Source organism: Podarcis muralis, chromosome 14, assembly GCF_964188315.1.
Source record: "Podarcis muralis chromosome 14, rPodMur119.hap1.1, whole genome shotgun sequence".
NCBI classification, from domain to species: Eukaryota; Metazoa; Chordata; class Lepidosauria; order Squamata; family Lacertidae; genus Podarcis; species Podarcis muralis.
This window is the reverse complement of record NC_135668.1, coordinates 36,561,237-36,573,446: the sequence shown is the minus strand read 5'-3', so window position 1 is coordinate 36,573,446 and position 12,210 is coordinate 36,561,237. Positions and strand designations below refer to the sequence as shown.

Below are 12,210 nucleotides of genomic sequence, written 5' to 3'. Positions count from 1 at the left end.
TGGTTTGGGGAGCCTTCAACATCCATGCCAAGGCTACTGGCTCTGAGGTGGCTCAGGACTTCAGGGCTGCCATGACGACCATGGGGCTATCCAACACATATGGCAGGCCACATTCTGGACCTTGTTTTCTCAACTGGGCAGGAAGAGGGGATATCTGAAAATGGGGAATATTGACATCATATTGCTGCATCAGTTTCTGGTAAAGATTCAAGTCCTCGCGAATTCACCAGCATCTTAGTGCGGATTTTTTTCCTAATAGACCCAATTTTCTTACGTAATTTTTCTAAGTATACACATTTTGGCAAGCAACTTCCTGTAACAGAATGAATTTCTGTATGTCATTTTCACTTATCTGTGCATTTTTAAGCACAATTCTCTCTGATACATATACATTTTTGGTACACATCGCTTTGATCACAGAGCAGCAAAGCAAAATCTGGAGAAGTGCGAATTTGGAAAGAGAATCATGTTTTTTGGTTTGTGCATTGTTTCTGGAACAGCGGATAAGCTTCGCTTCACTTCAAAACGTGAAGCAAAACAAATCTCTCTCCACCCCCAATCTCTAGCAAGCTACAAGGTATGCTTTGGACTGAACACACATGGCTTTCGAGAGAATGGAATCTGCACAAGTGACCAGGTCTTGAGACTCAGTCAGAGGTGATGGGGAGACTTGACTAAAGTGGATGGCAAGAGGTGAGATCCTGGCATCCCAGTGTGGGGACGGAGCCAGAGAAATGCCCAAGTGGAATCAGGGGGAGTAGAAAGAGGAGGAGAGTGGGGAAGCAGTGGCAGGAGGTGTGCAGCTGAGAGGGAGGGACAGAGCCGACATCACTGGCTGAAGATCAGACGGAGCCACAATGTGGCAGCGAAGGTCTGCAGCAACCAGGCAGGATCCTCTCTCTTGCCTGTGTGGAGCTGAGGCGCCAGGCGAGGTGAATGGAAATCTGTGAGCCCAGGAGAAGAGGCAGCAGTTTGGTGCATGAGAATCAGGTAGGCTGAAAAACTTGCACAAAGACCTAAAGTGGTCAGACGCAAAAGCAGGAGGGACGAGTCTGCGGATGTAGCCCCTTTCTGTGTCTGCTCAGAGAGGTTTTAATGCAAATGCTACTTGCATTTATTACCAAGACTAAGGCTAAACAGTCCCTGGTGGTCATTGCTAAGTGGATGTATTTAGTGCGCTTGCAAATTTTCTCTTTTAACACATGGTAAACAGTTGTGCTTGCATTGTTATGGTTGTGTTAAGGTTCTTTTGCATAATTATATATTGTGTGGTGTCATGGATTTAGAAATAAAATGTAAGTGGGGCAAAATTAGGTGGCTGCTGTCGCTGCTGTTACCAGAATCTTGTGGCACACTGACTTTCTGATAGTCTCTTTGCTCTCAGATGCGGGCAGTGCCAGCAGTCAGAGTGTTTTGGCACCAGCTACAAACGTGGCTGTAACACCATGAGAATCTTGGCTGAGGATGGAGTTACACCTTGTACACCTTGTTAATATCTCATCTGTTCTCACATGAAGTTGCATTTAAAGGAAATACTGTTTTATTGTATTGTATCATTCGTTCATTTTATTCACCCTTCACCATTAAGGTCCCAGGGGGGTATGGCAATTTAAAAACACAATATTAAAAACAGTTTCATATGATCCTCACTCTGGGAGTGTGTGAACAACGGGCTTTTGAAATAAGAAATAAGAACAAAAAATCTTCTGCCGTGTTGAAGTTGTCATAATAGAGCACGGGATGCTGCCTTATACTGAATCAGACCCATTGGGTCATTTAGCTCAATATTGTCTACACTGACTAGCAGCAGCTCTCCAGGGTTTCAGGAGACTCTCCAAGTCACACCTGGAGATGCTGGGAATTGAACCCGGGGACTCCTGCATGCATAGCAGGTATGGACTTTCTAAATGAGATACCTTCTACTCTAGTTTGCAGAAGAGATAGTAAAAGGGAGCAGTTAGAAGAGGGTTGCGCCTCCTCCTCCTCCTCCTCCTATAAATATGCAAAGAAATTAAGGAGGTGAAGTGTTATATGGAGACCAGTGTGTGTGTGTGTGTGTGTGTGTGTATGTGTGTGTGTGTGTATGTGTGTGTGTGTGTGTGGCAGGGGAGACTCATCTGCGTGTTTGTGTTAAAGACACAGAAGTACCTAGGTAAGTTGTGTTTGTTTGTGGTTTTTTCCTCTCCCCCCCCCCCCCCGCCCCATGGCAGTTCTGGGTTGGGGCAGGAGAAGCCAGGATGCTCATCATCACCCCAAGGCTTCAGGATTTAACCTCCTTTCGCTGGGCCTGTAAGACAGAGCTATTCCACCTGGCCTTTAATTTGAATTCAGCCTGATCTTTTATTTCCCTTCTCTTCCCTCCCACTCCCCTTTTTTGAAGATCACCTGCTCTGAGACCCCACAGCTAATTCTCCCCTGGCCTCCTCGCTGGCCCAAGTAGGACCAATTCAGCCAGCTACCCCTGGGGATTATCTAATTGATTTTTGAATTTTATTGTTATTCATGTTTTTATTCTGTATTTTATGCTTTTATAATTAAGTGTTTTAAATTTGTTGTTAGCCACCCTGAGCCTGGGTTTTGAACTGGGAAGGGCGGGGTATAAATAAAAATTTATTATTATTTATTATAAGGCATTTTTTTCAACTTCACAGCCAGTGTTTGATATTTTAAAAATGAGAGGCATGGTGGTGGTGGGGAGCTTATTTTCCTGGAAGTGTCCCCTTCTGACTGAAAGAGATGAGGAAAGATACTTTGCAAATGCCCTAAGCAGTGAGGAGTCCCAGCTGAGGCTAAGCCATATACGTTGATGCGTGTCCTCACTATAATCTTGGCATAACCCTCCATTGCTTTCTGTAGAATGATTCTTCTGGAAATGGAATGTGACTGGGATGATGACTTCCTGAAAAATTGTTATTTATTATATTTTTATTCTTTCTTTCTCCCAGGGTGGCACATATTGTGCCCCCCTTCCATTTTACCTTCACAACAATCCAGTGAGGTAGACTGGGCTGAAAGAAAGAGTCTTACAAAAGCTCACTCAGCAAGCTCAGTGGCTGAGCACAGAAAAGGATACCTTCTAACCTGGAATCTCTTCATCCTGAAGATATACACAATTAAGTTTACCAATGCAAACATTTATATTAGATAAAATCCATAGTTCTAAATGAATCTGGACCCCTTTCCTGGATGATTTTGCTTTTAAGCCATGGGGAAACAAACAAATCTCAACCACATACACACACATTTTGTCAACATTTGCCTGCTTTTGAGGTTTATAAGATGTCCATGGGATACATATAATTAAGAAGTGTGAACTGGACTGGAAAAGATATTGGCAATGCATGCCTTAATGGCGATGAACCACCAGTGCAGTAGCAGGCAGAGATCTGTTTCATCTTACTCGCAGAGAGCTGCTGCCAGTCAGTGGGGCCACTACTGAGCTAGATGGAAAAAGGATTTGACTCATTATGAGGCCGCTTCCTGCGTTTTGCGCAAGGGCCCTAGCTCAGTGGGAGAGCACCTGCTTTGCATGCAGAAGGTCCCAGATTCATTCCCTGACATCTCCAAGTAGAGCTGCTGCCGGTCTGTGTAGGCAATACTAAGCTAGACTCACTATAAAGCAGCTTCTTATGTTCTTGCAGTGCCTGGCCTATGGTCCCGGTATTAAAATTGTGCTCTCTTATTTTTTATTTTATCACAACAGTGGAGAAGTTGGTGACGAGGTGGCTGTGGGCCTCCTAAGTCTGCTGCCCAGAGCTAACTGTTGCTAGGCAACCTTTCCCCCCATCTTTCCATTTCACCACCTGAGGCAAAATGAGAAAGGGCCGCCGTGTCACCAAAACCTCTCTGACCTCCCTTACCTGTGGTGGATCTCATTGGAAACCTGCCCTACTGCCGGTGGGCCTTCAGGGGTGGCCCCTCTTCAGCTTCTGCCACCTGAGGCAGCTGCTTCACCCTGCCTCATGGGCAGCCCGGCCCTGTATCAACGGACTGAGGCTATGAATAGCTATTAGCCACATTGGCTAAGCAGAGACGGCGCCATAGTGCTCGGATCCTGCTTGTGGGCTTCCCATAGCCATTGTGGGAAATGGATGCTGGACTAGATGGGCAACTGGCCTGATCCAGCAGCCAGGCTCCTCCAATGTTCTTCATGGTTTCTGCTCTTCCTGTTCTCACCAGAGAGCCCCTTCACACACAAGACTGTCCTTTGTAAGGTCAGACACCCAGCCCCTCTGCCTAAAATCCACCCACTTTCAACAACGACAGCCTAACTTAGAGTTATTGACCACATTCACATCATCCCATTTTAAACAGTCATGATTTCTTCCCCCAAAGGATTATGGGAGCTGCCGTTTGTTAGGAGAACCCCTATCCCCCCTAAGCTACAATTCCCAATAAGTCCCTCTTCACAGGGAACTCTGGGAATTGTAGCTCTGTGAGGGGAATAAGGATCCCCTAACAATTACCAGCATGTTTAACATACTACACTTCCCAGAATTCCTTGGGCAGAAGCAATGACTCACAATGCTTTTTCAATGTATAGTGTGAATGGGACGTTAGCTGAATACCACCTTCTGCCTTTAACTTGGTCTTGGCCCAGATACCCTTTCTGGTCCTTCAAATGGAGGGCAGTCCTTCAATCAGAGGATTGTCCTCTGTAAAGTAGGTCCCATGGCCCCCCTCTGGCCGAGCATGGATTTGAACCCAGACCCACCTCAACATCCTAGCTAAAGCATCAAACTGTGTCCAAAACTGTTAATTTAGAGCTGTGTTGCAAGAGAGACTGGCGATTATAACTCTCCTTTCTCTGTGCAAAGCTCACGACTGTTGATTTAGCAAAACAAAATCGAAAAGCCAGGGGGGGTGCGGAAGAGGGACGGACGGACGTCAGAGTCATATATTTCTCTAGCGTAATAAAACCGATTTTCTGGGCAAGTGTGTTGATTCGCCCCTTGAATCTTATTGCTGCACTGGGAACAGCTCTGCCCAGCTGTAGTCCATCATCTTCGCACAGAATGTGAGTGAAGTAATACCAGCATTAAATTTACAGCGACTAGAGATGTAGTAGCAAATATCAGGCTTGTATTTCCCTCCCCTTCCACACATAATTCAACACTGAGTATTTGTTTCCCATTGCCAAATATTTAGATTAAAAACCTTTCCTGGGAAAAGCCTAAGACGCTTTGACTGACACTTAGTAATGAGAGATCTGCAGTTTGGGAGTTGCTCATTTTCAAGGCAAATTTTTACCACTCACAGATTAAATCTAGGCTTCATTCAACAACTCTCAGGCTGGGGTTCAACAGATCAAGGGCTCCTGTGCTGTGGTGCAAGGATGAAATAGTTCCCCTTCTTCTCCTTCTCCTTCTTCTTACATTTATATACCATCTATATAACCACAGAGCGTAGGACTTGCCGAACAGAAGGTTGGCGGTTCGAATCCCCACGACGGGGTGAGCTCCCGTTGCTCGGTCCCTGCTCCTGCCAACCTAGCAATTCGAAAGCACATCAAGTGCAAGTATATAAATAGGTACCACTCTGGCGGGGTGCCAAAGAAGGATAGAACTTTCTTTTTGTACGCCACAACGGCAGCAAGAATACTTATTGCAAAGTATTGGAAGACACAAGATCTACCCACCCTGGAAGAATGGCAGATGAAAGTGATGGACTATATGGAACTGGCGGAAATGACTGGCAGAATCTGAGACCAGAGAGAAGAGTCGGTGGAAGAAGACTGGAAAAAGTTTAAAGATTACTTACAGAAATACTGCAAAATAATGAATGTTAGAATGATGTTAGATAGAAGTTAAGTGGTTTTTAGCTGTAATGCTATAAAGGAATATGAAAAAATGGATTATTAACAGGTAAAAATTTAATGTTATAATACTTTATGATTAAAGACTAGGATAAACAAAGAGGGAAAGGATTTGCTGAACTAACAAATTGAATTGGAATACAAAAAAGGGAGGTGTGAGGAGGTCCGGGAAACAAGCAAATGAAAGATAAGTAATGGAAAGATGGAATTGTTTTTAACTATTTTTATTTTTTATTTTTTATTTTTGTAATATTTTGAAAATCTTAATAAATATCTAAAAAAAAAAAAAAAACAGAGTCGGTCACGACTGGATCTAATGGTCGGTGGTCCCTTTACCTTTACCTTATCTCCCAAGAACCTCAAGGTGGAATACATGGTTCTCCTCCCCCATTTCATCCTCACAACAACCCTGTGAGGTAGGTTAGGCTAAGAGATGGTGACTGGCCCAAGCACACCCAATGGCTGGGTGGGGATTCAAACCCTACTTTCCCATGTCCTGGTCCAACACTCTAACCATTACACCACACTGTCTCTTTGCATGCAGAAGGTCCCAGGTTGAAAATGTCTCCTTCTTGAAACCCTGGAAAGCCACTGCCAGTCAATGGAGACAGGACAGAGGTAGATGGACCAATGGTCTGATTTGGAACAAGGCAGTTTCCTATGTTCCTATGATGGGAGAGAAATCGATTTTGTTTTGAGAAACTCCCTAATTTTCGCTTCCCAAATGAATACATTAGCATGATTAGCTGAAACAAACCGATTCGTCAAAATTTATATTTCTCTGACTTTTGCTGTGTTTGCCAAAATACATATATTGGGGGCAATATATATACAGCAATAGATATAGCAAAACAAAAAAAAACATTAAAATGAATTATATTGGGTAAGAATACTTTCAAAAATGCTTTTACTACTCAAAACTGCACACTGAAAAATGTGTATTTTAGGGGGCAAATTGCACTAAAATGCTAATGAATTTTCGCAAGATGGTTTTTAAAAAAAATCGCCTTGTTGCAGAAATATGGAACACTGGATTTAAGACTGAATAAAGGAGAAGCTTCCCAGAGATTTCTGGTTGGCCGCTCTTGTAAAAAGGGAGCCAGAGCATATGGACCTTTCATCCAATATATCAAGGCACTTCTTCTGGGTTCTTCTGGGTTCAAAAGCCAGATTTCCCTAGGTGCAAGATTTGGACTATTTGGATTATTATTTCATATACAGCTTCCATTGCAAGACCCTCACAGTCTCTTTCTCCCACCATTCCCCCACAGATTAAAAATAATAATAATGACTGAACAGGAAGACTTTGCCAGCTTGGCTGGGCACTGGAACGCCTCTGATGCCCACCAGTTCAGCCTGGCCAGTGTCATCGTCCCTGTCGTCTTCTCCTTGATATTTCTTCTGGGCACCATCGGCAACAGCCTGGTCCTGGCCGTGCTGCTGCGGAACGGGCAGGTGGGGCACAACAGCACCAACCTCTTCATCCTCAACCTCAGCCTGGCTGACTTCTTCTTCATCATCTGCTGCGTGCCTTTCCAGGCCACCATCTACTCCCTGGAGGGCTGGGTCTTTGGGTCGTTCATGTGCAAGACTGTCCATTTCTTCATCTACCTTACTATGTACGCCAGCAGTTTCACCCTGGCTGCCGTCTCTGTAGACAGGTAATGAAGACCCCTGCACTAAAAAATAATAATCGGAGATCGTGATTCATCTAGTCCAACTCCCTGCAGTGCAGGGATTTTTTGCACAGCATGGGGCTCAAACCCACAACCCTGAGATTAAGAGTCTCACACTCCACCAACTGAGCATTTATATTCCACCTTTTGCTCCAAGGTGATTGAGGTGGCTTACATGGGTTGCCCCCTTCCTCATTTAACTCCCATGGCAACTCTGCAAAGTGGGTTAGGTTGAGAAGAAGTGACTGGCCCAAGGGAGCCCCAGTGAGTTTCATGGTCAAGCAGGACTTTAAACCGTGGTGTGTCCCAGGTTCTGGTTTGACACGTACGGGAGCTCACCCCGTTGGGGGGATTTGAACTGCTGAACTTCTGATCAGCAAGCCCAATCAGAAGGTCAGCGGTTCAAATCCCCCCAACGGGGTGAGCTCCCGTTGCTCTGTCCCAGCTCCTGCCCAATCTAGCAATTTGAAAGCATACCAGTGCAAGTAGATAAATAGGTACCACTGTGGCAGGAAGGTAAACGACGTTTCCATGCACTCTGGTTTCTGTCACGGTGTCCCGTTGTGCTAGAAGCGGTTTAGTCATGCTGGTCGCATGACCCGGAAAGAGGTCTGTGGACAAACGCCGGCTCCCTTGGCCTGAAAGCGAGATGAGCGCCACAACCCCATAGTCGCCTTTGACTGAACTTAACCGTCCAGGAGTCCTTTACCTTTACCTTTTTTCAGATCTCTCCTCTACCCCCCCCCATTTCAGTCCATGATATTTCAGTCCCTAATTTTTAAAGTTCAGTATTGGAGGAATTATTCGTAGTATTATTAAAAACATACTACAATATGATAATATAATCAACTCTGCTTTTCTCAGATTTTTCTATAAATTATGAGCATAAATGTATCCCCCCTTTTTGTCTCTTTGTAATCTTGCAGAGCAGAACAATCAAAACAGCTTGTAATTTAAATTAAAATGAACTATTAAACTCTTCTCATAATGTTTTCACCAAAGTTACTCAGAAAAGACTCACTGAAATTAATGTACTTGTTTGGGTCCATTACTCTGAGTAGAATTTAGTTGCACACAACCCACACATTTGCATGTGGTTTTGCAAATATATATGCTATTTTCCCTATGTTGTCTCTTTAAATTTATGTTTATAATCTGATTATTAATAATTTAATTAAATACGCTACATAAATTAATTAATTAATTAATTAATAGAAACAACAATAACAATAAATTAATAAAACTTGCTTTGCCTGGTTTGATATTTTACTCCCAATTCAGTAAAAATCTGAGTAACCCACAATGCAGCCAGCAGGAGGGGTCCTATTGCTGGAACCCAGGGGTCTCTGGCCTTGTTTCCTCCTCCTCTTTGTCCTCACTACCCGCCTGTCTTCCCTCCTCAAATGTGCAAACATGGGGGCCATAGGATTGCAAACATAATGCAGTTGTTATGCAGTACTTAGTGTTTTATTTTTGCAACCATTTGAAATAAAAGAAATAAAGCTTGGAGCACATTTGGACAATGTGCATTTAGGGGCTTGCTGTTTTGCATCGGCTTACAATGCCTTCGTAAGGGACGCGGGTGGCGCTGTGGGTTAAACCACAGAGCCTAGGGCTTGCTGATCAGAAGGTCGGCGGTTCGAATCCCCGTGACGGGGTGAGCTCCCGTTGCTCGGTCCCTGCTCCTGCCAACCTAGCAGTTCGAAAGCATGTCAAAGTGCAAGTAGATAAATAGGTACCTCTCTGGCAGGAAGGTAAACGACGTTTCTGTGCACTGCTCTGGTTCGCCAGAAGTGGCTTAGTCATGCTGGCCACATGACCCGGAAGCTGTATGCCCGCTTCCTTGGCCAATAAAGCGAGATGAGCGCCGCTGGACCTAATGGTCAGGGGTCCCTTTACCTTTTACAATGCCTTCATCCAGTACACCCTACACCCCCCCGGGCCCCACATTTTTTGGCTCAATCCCCTGACTCTCTGAACTTACAGACCTTCCCCGGTCTGCCTGGTAGTTCCTCTTACGCATCTTGAGACGTGACATGTGGCCAACCCGTGCTCTTGGCTGTCATGTCAATCTGATGCCTTTCCACAGCTGTCAAAATAAACTCTCTCTCTCTTTCCCCACCCCCGTCCCGGTTTTCTCCCCTGGAGGAGAAACAGATGGTTCCTATCAGTCGCTTGTCATTTCTGCTCCCTGGGGTGCAACACCCCCTTCTCTCCCTTCTCCCTCTTCCTCCCCCCACCCTCTGCCTACCAGGGGAGAAGAAGCAGATTGCTCTTGCCAGACTTCCGAATGGAGTCCTTGCAGAGGGCATACGGACTTAGAGCCACATAAAATTAGGCTGATCTTAGGGTGTGTGAGTGTTGGGTGCAGAGGAGAGGTGGGAGGAAGCAGCTGGGGCACCCCCAAGGGAAGAAGGCTAAGCCTGGGGAGTAATGGTGGGACGACAATGAGTGGTCAGAGGGAGAAGATAAATGGTGCAGATAATCCTCACCAATACTTAACTCTGTTGACTTTTCTGGCAGATACCTGGCCATCCGATACCCGCTGCGGTCCCGGGAGTTGCGGACACCCTGCAACGCAGTGGTGGCAATGGCTGTCATTTGGGGCCTCTCCGTGATCTTTTCAGGGCCCTACCTGAGCTACTACGACCTGATTGAATGGGAGGGCAGCTACATCTGTGTGCCAGGATGGGAGGAATGGCGCCGGAAGATCATGGACACCTGCACCTTCACTTTTGGCTACGTCATCCCGGTGCTGATCGTCAGCCTCTCCTACACGCGGACGATTAAATACCTGTGGACGGCGGTGGACCCCCTGGAGGACATGTCTGAGTCTAAGAAGGCCAAGCGCAAAGTGACCAAGATGATCATCATCGTGACTGTCCTCTTCTGCCTCTGCTGGCTGCCCTACCACGTCGTCGTGCTGCGTTACCTCTACGGAGACTTCCCTTTCAACCAGACCACCTACGCCTTCCGGCTCCTCTCCCACTGCATGGCCTACGCCAACTCTTGCCTCAACCCCATCGTCTACGCCCTGGTCTCCAAGCACTTCCGCAAGGGCTTCAAGAAGGTCTTCAGCTGCCTGCTGCGGAAGAAGGCCCGGAACAGGGTCCATGTTGTCCATGCCGCTCATACCGTCCACGGCTTCGAGGCAGGTTCCACAGAAGTCTCTCAGATGAACGAGGACAACAATGGGCAGCTGAATGGATGTGAACTGGATGCAAGGTCTCTTGTGGTCCCCACAGGACCCGGCAGGACCCTCCATGTTTCTTAAGCTGAGTTGAACGGCAACTCAGGCAAGTGGAGTGAGATGCTTCAATTCCAGAGGGTGTTCTCCGAGGGAAGAGGATATCTTTGGTGAAGTTCTTTGTTGAACGTCACATTGTTCTTTCTTCTGGGACTGGACTTCAGGGCCAAAGGCAAAGGTCATAGGAGGATTGAAGGCCTGCTACTATTTCTGCAGCAGGGTCCCTGCCTCCAGCATCCTAAGAGCCACCCAATTAGCATGAAACGGGAGCTTTTTTTTGCTCCAAAGTTCAGCGCTTCAGTTTTATGAGAAAGGCTTGCAAGCTCTGGAACAGTGGAACTTTGCAGGGAACACAACTTGAGTCACTCTGAAAAGAAGATATTGGAAACATTTGCCCATGTACGTGCACATCTAGCTGAAAGGCAACACATGGAGACCTGCATTGATCATTGCAATATATCCCAAATGATTAATATTGTATAATTATAAGACTATTGCATAATCTTAGAAGGCTGTGTAATCTTATAGGGGTGTCAATGTGAGGGGTGCGGTTGTGACTATCATGAAGGGACCTTACGCTTCTGAATTTGCCACTACACTGCTGCCCATAACCCAGCCTCAGCCCCTCAAATGAGCATCCAAAGGTTATGGGGGAGGCACTGGCAAAGAGGTCCCACATCAACACTTGGGCCCATTGGGGCAAGTGGGGGCCTACAAGAACTGATTCTAGTCATCACAGCATCTTTTCTTTTTTCTTATTACAACTTAACCCCCCCCCCAAAAAAAACATTTTATAGTCAGCAGGGAGGCGGGTGGCATGTACATAGTTACAGGTTCTCATTTCATTATTTTTACTTTAAGAATCCTTTATGCTTTTACTTCTACAGACTTCAGGGTTCTGGTTTCCCCCGATCTTGCTGATCCCTCCCTCTTGTTTCTCATTTTGGCTCAATTTCCATTGGTACTCACCAACTGAGTTCCTTATTAGTGGAAACAACAGCAGCCCCTATCATGTCTATTATTCCCTTTAAAGTCACCATGCATTTTTAAAAAATAAAAAAATGGTGTTTTCACACAAAGGCTAGAACACCATTGCCCAGCTAGCAGTCATGATTGAGTGTCTATTAACAAGCTTTTTCGAGCGGAATAAAAATTACAAATGTCCCCCCCCCCTTCTGACTACATAAAATAATTGTCCTCCCCTGTGGTGTTAATAAGAGCTTTCTCTCTATGCAGATTGAATCCTAATTGGCAGGCAGCAGGGTACACGCCGTGCCCTGTGGCAACAATGGGAGTGGAAGGTGGCCGACTCTGATTGGATTAGGAAGACATTTGCGTCCACCTTCAAGTCATCAATTGGGCTGGGAGACCTTGTTGAATCACAGCCTTGTGACAGTGCAAAATCTCTTTCCTTCACATCTTAATATCACAGGGCATAGCAAAGAGTGGTGTAATTACCAGTAATGCTCGCT

General features: G+C 45.6%; 1 protein-coding gene across 1 annotated transcript; it reads left to right on the top strand.

Moving 5' to 3' along the window:
* Positions 1-801: 801 nt before the first annotated feature.
* Positions 802-11,902, top strand: LOC114584639 (galanin receptor 2b-like). The gene is made up of 3 exons (XM_028706662.2): positions 802-990; positions 7,087-7,476; positions 10,015-11,902. The coding sequence occupies exons 1-3, from the start codon at positions 980-982 to the stop codon at positions 10,763-10,765; spliced, it is 1,152 nt and encodes a 383-aa protein (XP_028562495.2). The 5' UTR covers positions 802-979; the 3' UTR covers positions 10,766-11,902.
* The last annotated feature ends 308 nt before the right edge of the window (positions 11,903-12,210 follow it).

Coding starts and splice junctions, on each gene's coding strand:
- LOC114584639 (XM_028706662.2), top strand. Junction 7,477..10,014: donor GCTGCCGTCTCTGTAGACAG/GTAATGAAGACC, acceptor CTTTTCTGGCAG/ATACCTGGCCATCCGATACC.